The following is a 19,947-nucleotide window of genomic DNA, read 5'->3' on the forward strand; positions in this document are numbered from 1 at the left end:
GGGGCCACAGTATAGCTTAGCACTGCTTCTAGGCCAAACTCCTCTGGCCCCTAGGCTAGGGGAGGCATTATGGGGGATGGGTACTGAAAAGGGGCACTACTGCTAAGTAGTGGAAAAGGTGGGATGAAGATAACCCTCAGCTACTGTTACATTAAAGAGATAATGGCACAGGGTGCCTCGATGTCTGAGCCTGGTATGCTCCTTCTCAGTCCAATTTTTTGTGATCACATTAATCCTGTTCTTATGGGTTTGGACTGTGGGCATAAGATGGGCTACTGGTCTGCTTAAAAAAGCCATATGTGAATACAGCTGGGCTACTCCCACTGATGAAATCCAGTAATGGAAATGAAGATCGAGTGTCCTTGCCTTTGTGTACTCCCGTGCCATGACCTAACCAGCATGCCTGCGCTGCCATTGCGACAGTTTTGTGAAGTGTTTTTGGCCAACCAAAGAATATGGGTGCTCACAGAAGTGCCAAGTTTTAAAAGCGGTGTTGCATTTTGTAAGGCATTGTATTTAGAATTTCCATTCAGAAATAAAAGACGGCAACATTTCTATATGTGTTTTACTCCTCTACAATTCACGATGACATAAAAATTGAAGTGAAGGGATTTGCAAGTTACTGCATATTTTGATCCTCACTATGTTGAGGCAAAGGCTTAGACTCTGAAAAGTGGGAAACTGAATATTTGTATTTCAGGTGATATTCTTTGCCAAGTTGACAACAGAAATAGGGTTAGAGGACCAGAGTATATTTGGGTATACAAACATTATACAATACAAACTAATGCCTCTGTGAGACGGGTAATAATGGAAGTCCAAGAGAAACACCAGCTTAACTACACATAGCTGTTCTGATGTATAACCACGAGGTTTGGAAAGCATTTCTTATGTTCTGTGTAGACACCAAGACTCCTCAGCCTCCCACTCTCCTTCTTGTACTTAGAAACACCAAGTCTGTGAACGGAGCTACTTGAAAGAGTAACTTTTGCAGTATTCCATATTCCTGAAGGGAAACTCCTCTTCCATACCCTCTGTCTTGAGACCTATGGCACATCTGTGCCACAGAAAAGATGCAGAAGATTTAAACTAGTTAGCTGCTGCATTTAAAGGTACCAGAGCACCTCTACACTGGCCTGGACTCCCCAGAGTGAGCACACACACTGTCACTGCTGTAAGATGCACTAGGCTTGTCTCCAATGATGCTAAATTCACTGCAGCAGGCTTTAACAGACTGCTGTTCCCAGGCCTATGTAGGCTTCACAGGATGCTCTGGGGGCAGTAGATGAGCAAAGCATGAAATCAGGGACAAAAAGAGAAAACACAGTAACAGGCCAACACTTTTCTCCAAAGTTCTAGACATTTTTATACAGACATTAAACTCAGAATATAAATATATGCCTTTAAATTAACGTCACTTAGAGTATTCCCAGCCTGTGTAGATGTAGGTGTTTCTGCGTTCCACCAGAATGCTGACATTTCCTGTCTCTGTCTCTATACAGTTTTCAATACCACCTAGGCCTATTTCCAGATAAGAGTTTTTCTAGAGGAACACAGTCAGAATGTAGCAAGTACTTTTCTGTCATAAAACCATGACGACTGTAGCTGAAGGCAAGCCTGGCAATAGTAATAGGAATGTTATACTCTGGTCTATTCTGCAAAGCCCTAACCAGCAACCAGGTTGGAATTAATGGTAATAATCTGTGGAAAAAAAAAAAAAAAAAAAAAGCAGCATTAGCACCCACTATGTAGGAAAGTTCTTGTACTTTATCTTCTGGCATTCTTGTTTGAGAAACAAACTACAGTGCCACAAGGAGGCTGAAACTTTGCATGGGTATTTACTATGGCGTTTACAAGGGAACACCCTTTGTTTTAACTTTTTGAGCCAAAAATCCACTTATTTTTTTAAACTATCTTTAGAATGTTTCTGTTGCTGTCATGGAAAAAAACCCATCAGATTTGCCTCATGGCCAAGAGAAGGAGCCAGATCTCAGGCTGTTACAATAGGGTACAGCTTTGTGTAAAATCAGTACAGCTGCACACACCTACACAGATGGAGATTTTGCCATTCCTCTGTGCTTTACACTAATGAAAAACTGCAACTTAATGCTTATTTGTATTGTGTTTTGTTTCAAATCTGTCAGGTCCAAAATATAACTAAATGACATGACTACAATTAGACTATATGATTAACAATACGCACTTATGTAAAATTAATCTTTCTCAGCCTCATCCCCTGCAAAGGTACATTCATTCTTCCCAATCTTGTGGAGGAAAACACTTCACTTTTAATAAATTTCTGACTAGGGAGAAAAAAAATCAACTTCTAACATCTCAAACCACCTTCAGATGTCAGCTCTACTAAAACATCTGCATTGGAAGTGTGAGTTGCTGGTCTGGCTTTGTTTTGCATGGTAACAAATTAAACCCTAGGGTTTTGGCCTGAAGAGGTTCCCATTTCTGTGCAGAGTACTGATTTCTGTTTTCATCAAAACACCAACAAAAACAGGAGAAACCAATTTCCTGTTTGATGAAACTGATCTTTCTTGCTGCTTTCTCATTCTCAAGGGACCTGGTCAGATTCCACCAGGCAGTCAGCACTGTTTCTGGGTGAGAAGGTTGGGCCATCTGTAGTAGATTTTAGAGTGACAGAAGAAAACAAGGCTGCTTATGAGACAGCAGACCAAGCTGCTCCCATCCATTCTGGCTCTTGAGTACCTGGCAGATTGATTAAGCTTATTATACAATGTCTGCAAGCTATTTGGCCTAATTCTGCTCCAAGTTAGGTGGGCTTTTGCCCCCTCTTCATCATAGTATTTTTTCTAGCATACTCCTCTTGCTGCCTGCTGCCTTTGCTGGAGTGGTACCAGAGTCAGAAGTAGTTCTGGACCCCTTTGGCTGAAGAAACAGAGAATGTGCACAGCGGGAGGCAGTGAGGAGCATAGCTGCAGAGGACAGACAGAAAGGGTTTCTTCCCTGGAAGTGATTGTGAAATGATCTGAGGAACCTGCCAGACAACCTTCCACAGAGAGCACAAAGAAGTCAGCTGGACTGAACCTGAGAGGCAACAGAAATGCCATTTCAATCCCTGTCTTTCCTCTCTTATGATGGTGGTAGCCAAATGGACAGAAGGTAGTGCACGGAACATCTACATTGCCTTTTGGGTAAATATCCCTTGAAAGACTTTGTTTAGGTCAAAATCTGCAAACAAATGACTTAATTAGCTGTAGGTTATGACTTGATGAGCTTTGTGCACCTTTGCTTCTACATTATATTCTCCCTCTCAGCAAACCCAAGGCAACTAACAGATGACCATCTCTGAACACCTGCAAAATGATGCAGACTTGCTTCATACTGGAAGAGACATATGAAATTTTGTTTAAAATGTTGAAAGGAATAGGACTCATTCTTACAGAGAACATCTTTTGCAATATTCATTGGCCTAGTAGAGTGAATACCACAGCCTAAGTCAAGACAAGGATCTAAAAGTCAAATGAAAATATTCCTACACTCCATGTTCAACTGGAAACTGATTGGAAGAGCTAAGAGTCAAAATTGTTTGACCAAGTGACAAACACATCATGTACAAGCCATCAAACTCCGAATGCAGAGACACAGTGACTGCCTGATTTTGTCACAGTGAGAGTGCTATGCTCCAGTCCGGTATAATTAATCACCTGTGACAAGACTTTGAGAGCAACTTAATGATGCTAGCAATCCTGATACCTATTCACAACCTCAAAGGCACAGGCACGAATGCTAAACCTCATAAGGTAATTGTAGCACAAATTACATCCTGGGAATGACATAATTACTTAAAGGCAAAGCTTTGGAGCCTTAGAGAGCCACTAGGGACAAAAACAGTTAATCAAAACAAGCTCTAAGTCTCTTAAACTGTCTCCTCATTTCAATAATTAACACTCTGCTGTATACTGCCACCTTATTTTATCCTTGATGCACTCTTTCAAGAATCTTAATTTTTTCTTCTCTAAGACAAAAGCTACTTAAAGGCTCACAGAATGCTAAGATGTCTGCTTTTAATTTGTGAGACTGGCACAAGTTCAGGAATAATACATGTGCGCGTGTCTGTGAAAACATCCTGGCTATGTGTTTCTGAAAAGGTAGTGAAGGCAAGATGAAACCCTGTAATCCATAGAGGTAACCAAAGAATACCATAGTCAAACCCTTTTCATTAAGGGATTCAATGGACAGACATTTATTCCAGTAAGTGTCTGGTATGATGCAAGTCCCAGTCCTGAAAATTATTCTCAAATCTGCAAGACCAGCCAAAGGTTTATCAAAGGCCTATGCAAAAGTGGTATGAGCCTAAACTGTTTAAAAATTTGTGACCACTGGTTGATGAAGGTTTCAGGCAGTTAGGAAGACACGTTCAGCACAAAGTTTGTAAATTAACACTTCACCCAGGACTGCACAGCTGGAAAAGGATGTTTTCAAACCATTTAAAATCTCAAGGAAGGTAAGACAGCCTGCTATTTATCCTGCCTAGAGATTCGAGGCAAAGCCCAAGCTTAACAGTAAAGGATTTACAGTCATTTAACTAAATGCTAAACCTAGCTGGTGCTGTATTTATACTTGGAGTCTTCTTCATTGTGACAGCCACCAGCCATGAATATACTGTGGCCAAAGGCCAGCTTGGGCGGTTCATGGAGACCCTAAGTCTGGTCAGCAGAGAAAGGTGGAGACTATTTCTATGTCATGTCTATTTCTATTCAGAGCATGGTTTCTGCTCCTCTCAAGCCCTCCAGATGGTTGATTTTTCTCCTCTGCATAAATGAACTTTGACCACAGGCTTTATTTTCAAAACATTCTGAGGTGATCAGGACAAGTTGCTTCCGAGATAAGGAAAAAAGGGTAACTTGTGCATCATTTTCCAACTTTCCATCAAATTTATTTCAGAAATAGCTCTGTACTTAATACAAAAGAGTCTCTTTTGGCATAGGAACTTATCTTCTGAAGCCTCAAATGACATCTACTTGGAAAGGATTAGCTGTTTTTCAATACTGCATACGGATGTAAAATTACACCTCTGCTTTTCTGGTCTGTACGTGTAAAAATTGAATTGGGGTTTTAATCTCCACCCTACAACTTCACTTAAAAAAAATTTCCTCAGAGATGGTGCCGGTATCCACAGAAAACTTTTCTGTTGGTGGTTTCTGGATAGTTTTAGAGTTTTCTTTCTTTGCTACAGTTCAGTTTTAAATTCAAAGGAAACAAGCTACATGGTGCAGAGTTAGAAAAAATTCTGTATCAATTATTCACTCAGTTCCAAAATTCATTAACACTACTGGAAATACTCTTATTAATTTCAACAGGCTTATCAAAACTACAGAGATTATTAAAAAACACCTGTAACTGCATACGCCATTTGTTTAGGCGAAAAAACTTGTGCTGAATTGACCAAGAAAAGCTCATTTTTTACAATTTTACAAGCAAAGCCATTGGTTAGAAGTTAAAACTTTCATATTTCTATGATGGTTTGGAAAGCTCACTGTCTGAGTCTATAGTTTGTTAAAGAGTTTTTCTGAAGGACTGAAATCTGGATTAAAATTCGACTTCGGAAATTATGAGGTTCACATAATCTTAAACAAAACAACAATCCTCCACCAAAACAAAGGAAAACTCCCAAGCAAGTCTGTATTTTCTGCTCCACCTGAGTTGTGAATGCTTAGATCCCAAAAGAAAGAAAACAAAATCCCAACCTCATCAGGTTTTTTCCCTACTTACATTAACAAGTATATTTTTTAAAAAATAAAGTTTTTGCTACTGTTTCCTTTTAAATACTTTTTCCCTTTAAAGGCTTCACATGGGGGAGACAGATTATAGAAGTTTTACAATATCATAAGAAACACTTCAGTAACTGACAAAAGCTGTTATAATTTCATACACGCTTTTCCTTTGGAACCTTTTCAGTGTCACTCTGTGGGTACAAAGTCACAAGGCTTGAAGGAGTAAACTCCGCAAAAGAAGCTTTCACTGCCAGAAACGCCCCATATTCATAAAGCAAATTGTACAGGTGGAAAACAAACTACTTTGGAGCCAGAAGCCAATTAAAATGCAAGCAAAACTTCTGTGTTATCACGCCAGCTAACATTACTTTCTGTCAGAAACATTTCTACAAAAAAAAAAACCCTCTTGACCTGAAGAATTTACTGATATTACGCTTTTAAATTACCAAACCGAAGGAATGTATCTCTGTCGTGCTCCATTTTGAAAAACCTTGCAGCATCCAAATCCTCTTTTTACTCAGCATTTTCTTTGCTTCTTATAGCAACAAGCAGTAGAATCTCTACCTGAATTTACAAAAGCAAAGTAGGAGATACTGGACTTCAGGGGACAAATGTTTGAGAAAGCAGAGTTCAGTGTAAAAAATCTGGAAGGACACGTCTGTGTGCTTCCAGATATATTTATTTTCCACATAAAATATCTAAAAGCCACTTTCTTCAGTCTTTATGCAAACAATAATGAGGAATGCCTTTGCATTATTTTTTGAAGTCTTAAAAATATTTTTTTTAAAAATAATTAACCTACTGTATTTCCACAGCCTTGTCTATAGCAGTCGCTTCCTATATCTACCTTCCTCATCCACTTGTCTTCCAGTGCCTTTAGTGGAACACCAGATCAATTTACATTTCTCCTATACTTACCCATCATGATGTTATGATACCCTCAGTAGAAAAACACACTCATTTACATTTCTTCTGTATTTAACCATCACGCCATTATGCTCAAATTGTTACCCATAATGAGACAAACAAGATTTTGAAGAAAAATAAAAAATACACAGAATGGCAATGAGGAATGTTTTTGCCAGTAATAATTAGGCATCAATTAATCGTTGCTTAGTCATGGGTATTTTGCATCCTTCCTCTTCGTTTACATACTTGCTTTCTTGTTTTCTCTTCTCCTTACGTGACAGCCAGTCATTTTAACACAGTACACGCACAATAGAACCTCTGTGTATTATCAGAGACAAAAAGGGCACTGAAGAGAGGCTGTAACAGAAGATGCTTCTCTCCGTATTTGAATAAATTACAAACAAGAGAGTAAAGTATACAAAGGTATCTCACCCCCCAAAGAGGTTCCAGAAAGGGGTTCATGATTAGGGAGCTGTTAAGCGAAAGGGTAGAATCAGTGACTGACAGGTGTTGAACACAGAGCAAGGACTCTCCAGTCAAGCTTTTCTGTCTCTACAATAAATGAGTCAAAGCCCAAGTCTCTCCAAACTGTTTAGGTTTTGTAAGCATTAATTAATGCTTCATTAAACATCCCAACTTCCTTGCCCAGCTGTAATCCAAGTTTTTCCAGTTCATCTTGTTTAAATTTTTTATTTGCTTTCTTCTTTTTGGTTATCAAGATCTGCAGGTTTATGTGGCACAATATAATACACTAGCAGCCATTTGACACTTTCCTCAAGGAGATGCTCCTTTTTCATTTTGCCAGTTTTCAATGGCTGCAGGTCTCAAAAGAAGCCTTTTTTAGTGAGAGCTAAGCTAGAATTGAAGAGTATTTTTCTGATTAAGAAATTAAAACCAAACAAGATAAGCGGAACCAAAACAAACTCCTGTATAGTTTTAAGATGCAGATTCAATAGATTAAAGCAGGAAATGGCACTGCCTTGTGAGACAGCAAGAAACTAAGTTCTAAGAGCTTGAAAACCTGCAGTTTTATGAACTAATTAAAACCTTCAGATTCAACAGGTAAAGTTAGCCTGAGATTTTACTGTGGCTGGAGATATTTTGTACACTCTCTTTGTCACACTCCCTTTCTTGTCCTCTTTTCCTTCCCTGTCTGTCAATCACTAGTGGAATTTTGGAATGGTTATCCTCCAGGTCCAGACAAGCACCTGCTGAAGTGTAGAGTGTATGTTATGATATGTGTTGTTAACTCTGGATGTCTTGGGGCTTGGAGGTATCTTGTAAACTTAGTGAAAATTTCCACATACAATATGAGAAGTTCAAGATGGTTGGCAAAGCTTCATTAAGCCAGTAACTCCTACAGGGTAGCTAAAGAAACACCTCCTGAAAAGGAATATTGAGAAAGGGTGACCCAGCTTCCAGGGGGTCAGGGTAGAACCTCCTATCAAAAGGAAGGGAGGAAGGACACAGCATGGCGGAAGAGATGTTAAGCTTTCTCTGACTCGGCCATTGGAATCACCACTGGAATTCAAAGTTCTTCCTGTCTGACTAGGAAAAGAACTGTTAGTATTACATTAAACAATGCATTTTTTTTTTTCCCTAACTAGAAAGCCATCCAACTCATGAACATCAGGTTTTGTTTTGCATCCTCAACAGGAATAATCCTGAAAATCTCATGGAAAACAATGCTCAGCTGAAAATTGGGTCCAAAATCCAAGAAACCACAAAATGCAAATCTCCCCTGCCTTGCTGGACCTACATTTCCTCAAAGTTTAAAGTCTTTTCAGTGAATGTGTTCTGAACGAAAATTTATTTTTAAAAGTCAAAGTTTTCACATTATTTCGGGTTTCACTGGAAGGGCTCTTTACAGATCTAATCTATGCGTTGTTTTGTAGGCAAAACTGTTACCTTAATGGATGTGCAGACAATAATTGATATGCTGCATACTCCTAAATCAAAGTCTAGGCAACCTATTGAATACTCATAGTGAATTCTGCACTTCACACAAGCAATGGACCAAAAATAATCAAAAGAAGGAGTAACTAGCATAGACTACAAGTATTTCATTTACTAGTTCTACCCCACCAACTGCACATCACCTTAATGGATACATTGTGCTGCAAAAAATGGGGTCCACGTGTTAGATAAAAGAAACTACTGGTTGTAAGATGACAGTTTCTTGATCTCCTAAGTAACTGTGGTTCTGCTTAGGAGGTAACTGATGAGATGAACATGATAGGTATAATCCTTTAGGTGAATCATCATGTATCTAAAAGATCACCCAACCCAAGAGCCCACTTAAAAAAGAACTTTCTCTGGAGATTCTTGCTGAAAAAAATGTGTTAAAAACATATTCCCTAACTTCCTTAGACAGAGGAGAAGATACAAATAGAGATATGGACATTTATTTTACTTTTCCATAGAACACGCAGTTCACTTGAACAGCCCATCTTCTTGTTGATGGAATAAATGACACAGTCTTAGATCGTGGAAATCAAGGATTTATTTTTGCTGATCACTGTATTTTTGTTTGGTTGTCTCTAGTTTGAAATTCAACATTTATAATCAAGGAAAGGAAAGAGAAAAAAAAGTTAAGTGTTATTGGAGAGGAGGTGTTTATGTACTCTGCAATATTTGTGACTGGTTATGATACTGCCTCTGTTCTTCCTCTCTCTCCTTTCCTTTGTCACAATTATCACAGATGTCTCTGGCTGCACGAGGCTCCTACTGTGGGCCAAGAAGCTTTTGTTTGGTTTGCTTTTTAAAGCAGAGAACAGTCAGTCTGTTCTTCATTCTGTGGCACATCATCAACAATATTACAAAGAACAGGAGGGGGACATTGAAGCCAATTTCTGCTCTTCAGCATAAAGCATGTGGCTCCTATTTTATTTTATGGAAGAGTTCTAAAGGGTGTTTTCAGGTAATTAGGGAAGTAAAGAACTTTTACAATTTTTACATAGTTGTTCTGATGCCTCACATTCAAAACCATAAACAACACGAAGGTGGTATAATGAATAAGCATGAGAGCATACAGAAAATAACCACAGAAAATAACTAAAATAGCAAAAAGAACAGATTTGTCACAGAAGAACAATCTCCTGTCTTAATGAAAGCTATTTTAAAAGAGCCTTACTGCATTAAGTAAACATAGGCTAGTAGAGTATCTGCAAGTTTAACCAATCAAAAGCTAAAAGCAGTCCAATTAAAATGTAAGTCCTGTCACTGTAAACTTGCCTGCATATTATACACTGAAGAAAACTTAAGATGCATTCTTCAGATTCCTTCTGCTTTACAAATCCACAGCTACGCTTAGCTGGGAAACATTAAAAAAAAGTTGGAATCCTTTTCAGAATAAAAGATTTCAAAATATGCTGCTTTTCCTTTAAAGAACACATTGCCTTTTGTTTCTGTCTGTCTTCAAGAAGAATACAATAGTTCAGCAGAGAAGATATTTTGAACAACAGGCTTGAATTACTCAGGTCAAATTCTCCCTAAATATATGTATGCATCTTTACTTATCTTCACATATACAGCAGATGGCTGCAATCATCAGCTTATCTGCAGTGTATCTAATACCAATAGCTTTTAAAAACTTATTTTACACCTGCTGCTGATGTAAAAATGAAACTTTCTTGTGCAGCTGCAAGGCACTGATTTAAAGAAATCAGACTTTTATGATTTTCGGTGGCATTCGAAAGGTATGCTCACCACATCAAGAGATCCTTTCATGTAGAAAGGGTAACTCTAAAACGATAGGCCCACTATCTTTAGGAATAGCTCAAAACCATATTTAATGATACAAGCTATTGACAGAGGCAGAAATGCCATCCTTATTTTGTTCAACAGGTTACTAGGGCACTCGAGGAGGAGGAAATTGACTTGCACTACAAAAGAAAAAATTAAGATGAAATTTGATTTTTGCCTGAAACAAATTAGAATTACAACTGAAAATAACCAAAATAGAACAGTGCATCTTCGTTCAGAGTTAATCGAGCACACAAGGAAGCTGCACCCACTTACACAAAATTGGATTCTGATCCAATGTGCCTGTGCTGACATTGACTCTAACTACATTCCTCTACTCATGTTGCACTCAAGCACCTACTTCTCTTTTAATTCAGAAGAAAGGAAAGATGCTCCAGAGGCATAATATGAATTACAGGGTGATTATTGGCAGGGAGTACAATACAAGTGACCAACTTCCCAAGACAAACATTGGCTATCTCAGTCCTTTCTTGCACTGATGACAAACACCACCTTTCCCCCATCATGTGCTTACGTGTACAGTCTGGATCCCTCAGTGAATCCTTATAATCCTCCTCATGCAGGTATCCAGCCATCATGGTCTCTGTTAAGCCTTCCCCTGAAGGAATTGTTTGGCTTCTAGTCACAAACCTGCCTGTGTCTATTCTCTAAATATAACTACCAACTCTTACAAGTTACATCAAGAGACTCTACATGTAATGAAAATCACATTTAAAAAAAGCAGCATGGCCCTCATAAACAGCTATACAACCATGATCCATATATTCACTGTACTTGGTTCACATCTCATGAGTAAACATCTCATGAGAACTGGGATTATTATATATGCAGAATGTAAGTTAGAATACGAGAATACAAACGAGATCAATATAAATACTGTATTCTGTTTCTGGTTGAGAAATGTTTGATTATAAGTGCTCCTTTTGTCCAGCTCACAAAACAAACATAACAGAGTTCAGATATGCTCTAACAATTTTGAAACTTTTGTCCTAGGAAAATCAATGGAGTTGAATAAAACCTGCATATCTTTTCTGACAATAAAGAACTGTACATCGTTGTTATTTCAACTGTAGACTTTGAACACACAGTAGTAAAAAGACTTGTCCAAAAAGCAGTAATAACAACAACCTTAGCAAAATGTGACGACAAGTTTCTGTTTAGTGATGCAAATGCCTTCTTCAGTCAACATAAAAAAATTAAAAAACATTTAATTGACTGTAAGTTTCACCAAGGACTTATGCTGCAAAAACCCACGTATACTACCTCTCTCCAAAGAGGAAAGCTTATGAAAGTTCAAAAAGCGATCAGCAAAATTAATAAAGGAAAAATTTACTAAAAGCACTTGAGTGCTAAAGACATTACCTCAGACTTGGTAAACTATAGTGACAAATTGTTGGTGAGCTGCACTTTAGGGAAAATTTTCTGTGTCACAACACTTGCCCTTATTCTTACCTCTTTCCTGTATATCTCTTTGGGCTCTTGCTGGAGACAAGGTATGAGGTGAGTTTCATTGCTAGAGCTATTCTGTGTCTTCAGCCAGAGAGAGTTTTCCAACAGCCTCAAATGCATTCTGATCCAGGGTCCTAGCCATAATCCCAAATAGAGCTTTTTGCCCTCAAATAGATTAACCATATTTCTGGGGCATACAGAGAAACCCAGGCACTGAGACATGAGACTCACCTGTGCATTCATGTTGTAGTCCTTTTCCATAGTATCCTTTTTCACAGATGCATTCAAACTGGCCAGTGTGAGTGCCACATTTACAGCTTGCCATGATGTCGCAGCAGTTTTCATTTGCCTCACAGAGATACGAACAATGTGATATATCTTCTTGGATATAGCTGCCAGAGGGCAGGTCTGAAATAGTATCAATTTAGTCACAAAAAATTGAAATAAAAGCCCCCCCACAGCCGCACATTATGTCATTTCTGAAATGTTTCTTAAAAAAACTAGTTTCCATTTCTAAGCAGTAGCAATGGCAGCGTGAAGCAGAGCCTTACTATACTCAATATATATAAAAAATTGGTGCTCTTATTCTGGAAAAAGGCTCACTGAAATGCAGGGTGCAAAGTTTCTCAATTTTTCTCAGTCAGCTTTACTGGAGCCTAACATTGCCAGAATGCAGTCTTACTCCCAACAGAAGCTGCTGAGACAGCTTTTCCTGGCTTTGGTGGATGCCAACTTTGGCATCAAGCGAGTATTTGGTGATGGCATGTATAACCAGTTTGTCATAATGAAAAAAACCCAATAATCTTCCAGTGGTACATTTACACAGACCAATTAAACCTTACCTGGAATAAACAGAATGGCAGTACAGCCACACTATTTAGGTAAAAGTAGCATGGTTTTAAAAATTAAATGTAGTAAATAAATGCTAATGGCTAGTCTGATGCATGTTCTAAGCCTCAATCAAGCAGCACTGGCTTACAAATGAAGGTCTAATCATGTTCTCACTTGCTAGTCTAAACTCACTCTATTTTTCAGGAAGAACTTTTTTAGAATATGGTAGATTAAAAAAGGATAAAAACACAGTCCAAACCTTCCTTCCACCCCTTTCTTTTTCCAGCTTTACTGAACATATAAGGTCATAAACATAAACTGTATCTACCCTTATACACAGAGATCTAAACCAGATCTGAACAGGCTAGCTTCTGTTGCTGTGTGAAATACCAACAGGTATTAAGGCCAGTCCTAAGGTGTGTACTAGGTGCCTCTTTTGGACAGCCACGTATCTGACTACACGGTTCATCTAGTCAAGCAAAAGTTACACTGGCCCAAGACCACAGTCTGTTCTTTGTGGACAAAACGAAGAGTTGAATGGAGGTATGTATGTATATACCAAGGAGGAGAATTTGGCTTATATTTTGTTGATGATGAGTTAGCCAAACAAACAAGTTAACGTTTTACCTGAGGAATGAACACCTCTGCTCGAAAGTAAGAGGAAAAATAAGAATTTTTTTTTAAAAATGGAATCAGCACTACATGAAATGTAACTACAAGATAGTGCTGGAGATCTTTCTATTCAGACCCCCTGCTCTCTGTAGACTTCTGAGGTTAGGACATAAATACCTTCATGAAGAGCCCTGCGTGCCAGGGCTTCAAACTCAGTAAAACTGTGAAGAAGGTAACAGTGATCTTCTTTCGGATGGGATGCCATGTCATTCAGTTCTCGGATATTCCCCTGCCATATCCCGAAGGTGAAGATCTCCACTCCAAATTCACGCAAGGATGCTGCAATGGGTCTTGGGTCTCCCCCATTGGAATATCCATCAGTGATGAGAAATATCACCTTTGTGGCATTTCCACGGGCATGTTGTAGTATTTGCTGGAAAAGAAAATGAAATTGCACACCTCAGCAAAGAGTTAGCAGCAGTTGATCTGTACTACTTCCTACTTTATTTGAATTTTACAGCTAGATTAAGTCCTTGCAAGACCACTCACTACGACGAAGATCACCCATCTGTAAATAGAGACTGTGGTTAGACAAGGCCAAACATTGAGTCACACTTCAGATGACCACAGTCTGCACAATCACAGAAATCATGTCACGATCTGAAATGAGACACTTTTCACACTGACTGATAAAAGTCATCCACATGTCAGAGAGGAATGATCCTCACCAGTGCTCTAGCAACTTCATTCAGACTGCAGTTTGAATAGGTAATACAAATACTGAAAATCTAGTGGAAGACCTATGGGACCAAAGTTCAGATGCTGCCAACTGTCTCAGTGCCATGGGAGTGATGTACATGCACATCAGCTGCCAGTTTGGTCCATGTTGCTTTTCTGTTCAGCACATGAATGCCACTCTGTTCCAAACTTGCTTGACCATTCAGGTAGGTGAAACTCACCAAACCCCACCACAAAAATGTGCTGCAAATGGTGGCACACCCACTCTCATTCATGGCTTTCAGTATGTAATTTATGGACAAATCCTTTACAGTTCATAAGGGGTAACTAAGAACAAAAAGTATTTTAGTAGGGATTACTTTGCTCAAAAAAATCCACAGATCTATTGGAATAATTGTAGGGACTGACAGATCAATGAAAGGTGAAGAATCAGTCAAAATCACAGATACAAATGTTGAAAACAGTTCTCACACATGGTATCAATGTTATATGAGGAATCTATGAGCAGTTAAAGCTTCCACTGTGATTATCTGGCCACTGACCTGGAAAATTTTATTTCCACGTATTCCTTCCCACCTTCCCTCTACAATTTCCTTGCCTAAAATGTGAAATCTATTTAACTTCTGGAAAACAAAACAGTGGCTGTGTCATTCCCTTCCCATACAAGGCAGATGAAGAAGAATTATTTACCCAGTAAGCCCTCAAGAAATTTAACAGTGTATGCATAGCCAGGGAACATGCCACAGAGCAGGTACATACATGTCCATGGGTAGGAAAGGAAAAGGTGATGAGATGGAAGAGATTCTGTCTCTTCCAGAGAAGTTGTATTAAAAAAAAAAGCATCCCAGATGCCTGATGTGCAACGCAAAAATATAACTGTGCCTGATGAGGCTTCGTAAGCCTCCCTCTATGAAGAGAAGTTGAATCGGTTTTCAAAACAAGATGAGAACACGAGATTAGTTAGAAACAAGTTCCTACTCACTGCCAGGCTAGTGAATTATAAATAAACAATGAATTTGTGTGTATCTCCTGTTTAACTTCAAAAGAGTGACCATGCACGGAGTGACTTGCTTCTCTCAATGTACCCTCAGCATGTTTCCTACAGCCAGCTACTGAATCTTCACTAGCAGCCCAAATGCACTAAGAAATGGGAACCTGGAAAAATAAGCAGTCCTCAAAACTGTAATTTTATGCACAGAAAACAAAACCTAAAGCGTGACAACAATCATTGAGTTTCCTATGGCATCATGCATTCAAGGATTGAATGTCAAGTCAGAGACAATAGGTATGAAGTTCAATCAAGTACCCAGCTGAAGAAAAAGAAGTGACTAAAAGAACACTCAGTTTTCTTTATTGTGTGCAAACCACTTGCTCCTAAGAGATTAAAATCCTTCTATTTGTATCTCCCACCATGGTGACTGCTTTTCTGTTGGTGATAGATTTTTGTTTTTCTTGCAAGTCTGAGGTAACAAGTATGATCCAACATATTTTAATGTCATCTTATGTTTTGATTCACTAAATTATAAGGCCCATTTCTAATCCCAACAAGGATTTGGTTTGTTATTTACTTTAACCCCAGCACAGAATTCCCCATTTGTCTTTTCTGAATTGTGCTTCTCTCCCTTACAATAGTTTGCCAAGATCACTTTAGCTTGTCCATCATGGCCTCAAAAACTGCCCATAGTCCCTTCCACCCTGCTGCCATCTACGATTTAAGGATAATTCTTTCTAATACATCACACAAAATGTTCACAACAATACCCACTAAGTATTAGGACATGCCCCACAGATTCCTGCCTATTTCACCCTTCCAGTCTGACAGTACTCTCCAAGTACATTTATTCTTGGATGACAGACAGTGCACCTGTAAAAATGTGACATTAACGTGTGAAGGACTGGAAACCACCCTATGGAGTTACCACTGTCATCATTAGCCATAGCCTGTCAGTGTGACTAAATATGGGACCACCATCAATCTCCTCTTGGTGGTCAGGTGTTGTCTGTGGCCCTAAAGCAAGGGATTGTGAAGGTGTTACTTTCTCTTCCCTCTGTGAACGTACATAGAAGGAATTAGATGCAGATTTTCAACTTGGTAAATTACATGCAAATTACTACCATGTTTATTTCAATAATAGATTGTATTATGCTACAATCAATTCAACAGACCGCATTTGACAGACCTTAGAATTATACTCTAAAAATCACGTCACTGTATGATAAGTAGTAAATGTATTTAACCCACCCTTAACGAACCTGAATTCCAAAAATGGAGATGAACTGAGGCTGAGTAGTTTTACTACAAAAGCTTAAAGTATGCCTTACAAAGTAAAATTGTCTAGCTTTCAGCTCAATCAAAAGCTTAAAAGTTAGGCTGGTCCAAAGAACCTGCACAGATTTTATAACATTTGTCAGTAAGCCAGGCCACATTTCAGGACAATTCGATTTTGATTTGGCAATTCATTGGTTTCAGGTAGGCACGAAACAAAAACAAGCACGCACACCACAAGTCAGAGCACAGACCATTGGCACTGTGGTCTGAAAGACTGCCAAGCAATGTGTTGTTAGGCTTCATTTTATTGCTGCTTGTATGCAAAACCCAAAGGGAGTGAAACCAAATTCTCTTGCAGACAGAAATACCCTTCACAAACCAAACCTATTGTTCCCCGTGTTGCTTAAGCCATAACTGGAAAATGAAGTGAATGAAGTGAAAAACCAGACTGAAGTGGAAAATTAGAATGAAAAGAATCAGGAAGATAAAGACAAGGCAAAAGACAATATGAAGACAAATAGTAGAAAAAACATACAAATGCCTCATTTCAAAATTAATTCCAAAACGGATGCTCTAAGACAAGCGGCATAGCAGGCAGAGAGGGTACTGCTATATATGATTAAGACATAAAATTAGCATATTTGGCATTAATTGTGCTATTTTAAAATGTAAGGAACTTCAAACTTCTACCCAACTTCTTAAGTATTCAGGCTGAAATTTTCCACTCAGGATGTTTGTCTCAAGCTGTTTCAGTGAAAATGGCTTTTATTTAGAAAAACAAGATGAGGAAAAACATATGTCCCATCCATACGTACTTGTTTTTTGCAACCGTAGCATCTCTGAGCTTTGCAGAAGGAACATTCAATCTGCAAATCACATTTATAATAAAAGTAGAAAAACAGGCCCCAAAGATATTCAAGTTGTGGATCTCGTGTACCTGAGGAAGAAACCACAACTTGCACAGGGTTAAGAGACATAATGGAGATTGCCAGTGCAATTCTCTGAAGATCCCACCTGCACGTAGCTTGCTCTAGCAGAGTATGAGTTCAACTCACAATTATGTCATAACACGTACAGAAGGGGGAGCAAGGCTTAATTTTGGCAGGATGTGGCTTTGCAATTTCAGTAATAGCTTTTCAGCACTGTTTCCCCCTGTGCATAGCACAACACTGTGCAAACTTTGCAGACGAAGGTAGTGGGTGGTATTACACATTGCTCTAGTTTTTCAGCAAGTGATAACTCATAGTAGGTAGCAATAAAACTTCTATATTTTCCTTAAATACAGGGACATGTCTGCATGGTCAATGAAAAAACGAGCTTGAGTCCCAGTAGTCTAGCCAGGACAACATGGATCTCAGAAAGGACTAGTTAATTCTGATTAGTAAATTAGCAGGGATCTCCGCATTACAAAACTAGACAGCCACCAATGCCCTCAGAAACTGCTATGCAGAGTATAGAAACCCTCCATGACTTTCCATGTGATCAAGAAAGATTCCCTGGCTGTAGGTCCTGTGAACAATAGCTTACCAAGCCCTCTTAAAAAAACACAGGTCATCAGTTAGAGAAAGTGGGAAGCGTCAGGAAAAGACCATTTTTGAGGAGCAAACATTGCTTAGCTACATGAGTCTGAGATAAGGCAAGCAGCCAACAGCTCTTCTGTTCTCTGCAACTGAAAAGGCAACCTCTTCTGTCATACAGACATACAAACTGAGCTAGCAGGTAAGAGCACGAAGCTGTCTTCCTGCTACCTGATGGACTCGAACATCCAGGCACCAATGGATCTGAGTAGAGAAACAGACAGATGAACAGACAGGATTGCTACATATTGCCCCTAGAAATCAAAACAAAACAAAGCAACTGAACAGCTTGGCTCTCATGTCTTGCAGCTGTAACTCTAGACACAGAATCCCTGCTGTATAACAGCAGAGGAAAAGATCAAGAGAAAGAAGGAAATATTCAACATTTGAGGGGGGGGGAAAAAAAAAAGTGACATAAGTCTATTTTTAAATCATCTGTATATGTCTGGTGGTCCAGTCAGTGTTTTGTTTCTTTGTGTGAAAGCAGAGTGACACAAGGGACAGGCCACCATCCAAAGCAGCTGACAATCCAAGGAACAGTCTGCATTGTTCTGTCTCTTCTCTGTAATATTTGTGTGGCATTTCACATAATTTTTGTTTCCTTTAACCCAGACTCACATTCCTCTCTTCCAAGACACCTCTCTCCTCCCCTCTCCAGAAAGTCCTTTTGAAAACCATTTTTTTCCCCAACAGAAATGTCATATATTTTAAAGTGTCTGTTCACTTAACACCTAAACTCGTAAGCACACACAGAGGTGGTTCCATATATTTAACTAGTTGCCATCAACTTCATGGACAGTATCTACATAAAGATGATCTTTTTTCATGACAAAGCTCTGCAGTCATGACAATTCATAAATTGTCAGGTTCTGCAATAAATAAAACTTAAAAGCCCACTAAACAGTACTCAGAAGTTAAAAGGATTCTGAGAACCTGTTTCTTTGGTATGAAGAGCCACATGTGCTTCCGATTTTACCATCAAATTAAACTGAGCACCAGACATAACTCCAAATAAGGTGCTGAATGACCTGTTTCACAGAATTACAGAATGTTAGGGATTGGAAGGGACCTTGAAAGTTCATCTAGTCCAACCCCCCTGCCAGAGCAGGATCACCACCTGTGTTTAATTAAGAACACAGCCCATTTGGTCAGTACTGTAAATTAATAATATGGGATAAGTACAAACAAAACAAAGCGATTAATGCTCTTGATGACTGCAAAGAAATGCATGGGGTCACTAGAAACACTTCATCTTTGACCGTTTTAGGATCTATTTTCTTGTCTACACTTCTTTCACAGGAGTGATAGATCAGCCAGTTTCAGTAATCCTTCCAGATCTTAAATAAAACATTCTTTTCACATTAGCAAAAAGTTATTACCATCTGTATTGCATTCAGTCTCTGTTTAGTGTGTACAAATATCTGGCAGCCTCACCATTTTCTTTGTGCCAATAACAGCCCTTAGAATTAAAAAATGAAGTCTTGTGCAACCAAAAAGTTGTCATACAAAATCCTCCCTTAGAAATTCACTACTGCAAGGCAAAATGGAATCCTATCAGTACAGCCACAAAACCAGACAAATCTGTGTTTTTAATATTAATATAGAGTTTGTAATACAAAATCAGGGGATGAGCAGGACCAAAGACCAAAGACTTCTTCAGCCATTTGACAGCCAAAGCAATGATGTTGTCCAAGGTTCTTTGTTATTGCCTTGATTACATGTTCTGTATCTAATTCATAAACATTTGATCTTGGGCCTAATCTCTGTCCTTACTCAGTGTTTTGCTTTGAAAAAAGACTATGACCATATAGAATTGGACACTAATATATCTGTCTAAAGGGAAACAAACTGAAATGGGTTAATCTGTCTCACTTCACAAACTACGACAGCCCTACGATGCTTGCCAGGAGAAGTTTGCCTTAAAAGGTTTAAGCTGGAACCTAGCTTTCAAAATAACATTATCCAAGCATTCATCACAAAAGTTACACTGCTACTTGTATACTTGTAGGGAATACACTACCTAAGAGCTACAAAAGGAATGTTATTTGTT

General features: G+C 38.8%; 1 protein-coding gene across 1 annotated transcript in view; it reads right to left on the reverse strand.

Annotated features, from left to right (window-relative positions):
- The window catches only part of SVEP1 (sushi, von Willebrand factor type A, EGF and pentraxin domain containing 1), a gene marked incomplete at both ends in the record, with an annotated part of 92,796 nt that extends 79,050 nt beyond the window's left edge, over positions 1-13,746 (reverse strand). Inside the window, 2 exons of the mRNA XM_010163031.2 lie at positions 12,102-12,278; positions 13,491-13,746. Coding sequence (XP_010161333.2) covers positions 12,102-12,278; positions 13,491-13,746 — 433 coding nt within the window. The remainder of the gene's footprint in view (positions 1-12,101; positions 12,279-13,490) is intronic.
- Positions 13,747-19,947: the final 6,201 nt, after the last annotated feature.

This window comes from Antrostomus carolinensis, unplaced genomic scaffold, assembly GCF_000700745.2.
Source record: "Antrostomus carolinensis isolate BGI_N321 unplaced genomic scaffold, ASM70074v2 scaffold9242, whole genome shotgun sequence".
Lineage (NCBI taxonomy): Eukaryota > Metazoa > Chordata > Aves > Caprimulgiformes > Caprimulgidae > Antrostomus > Antrostomus carolinensis.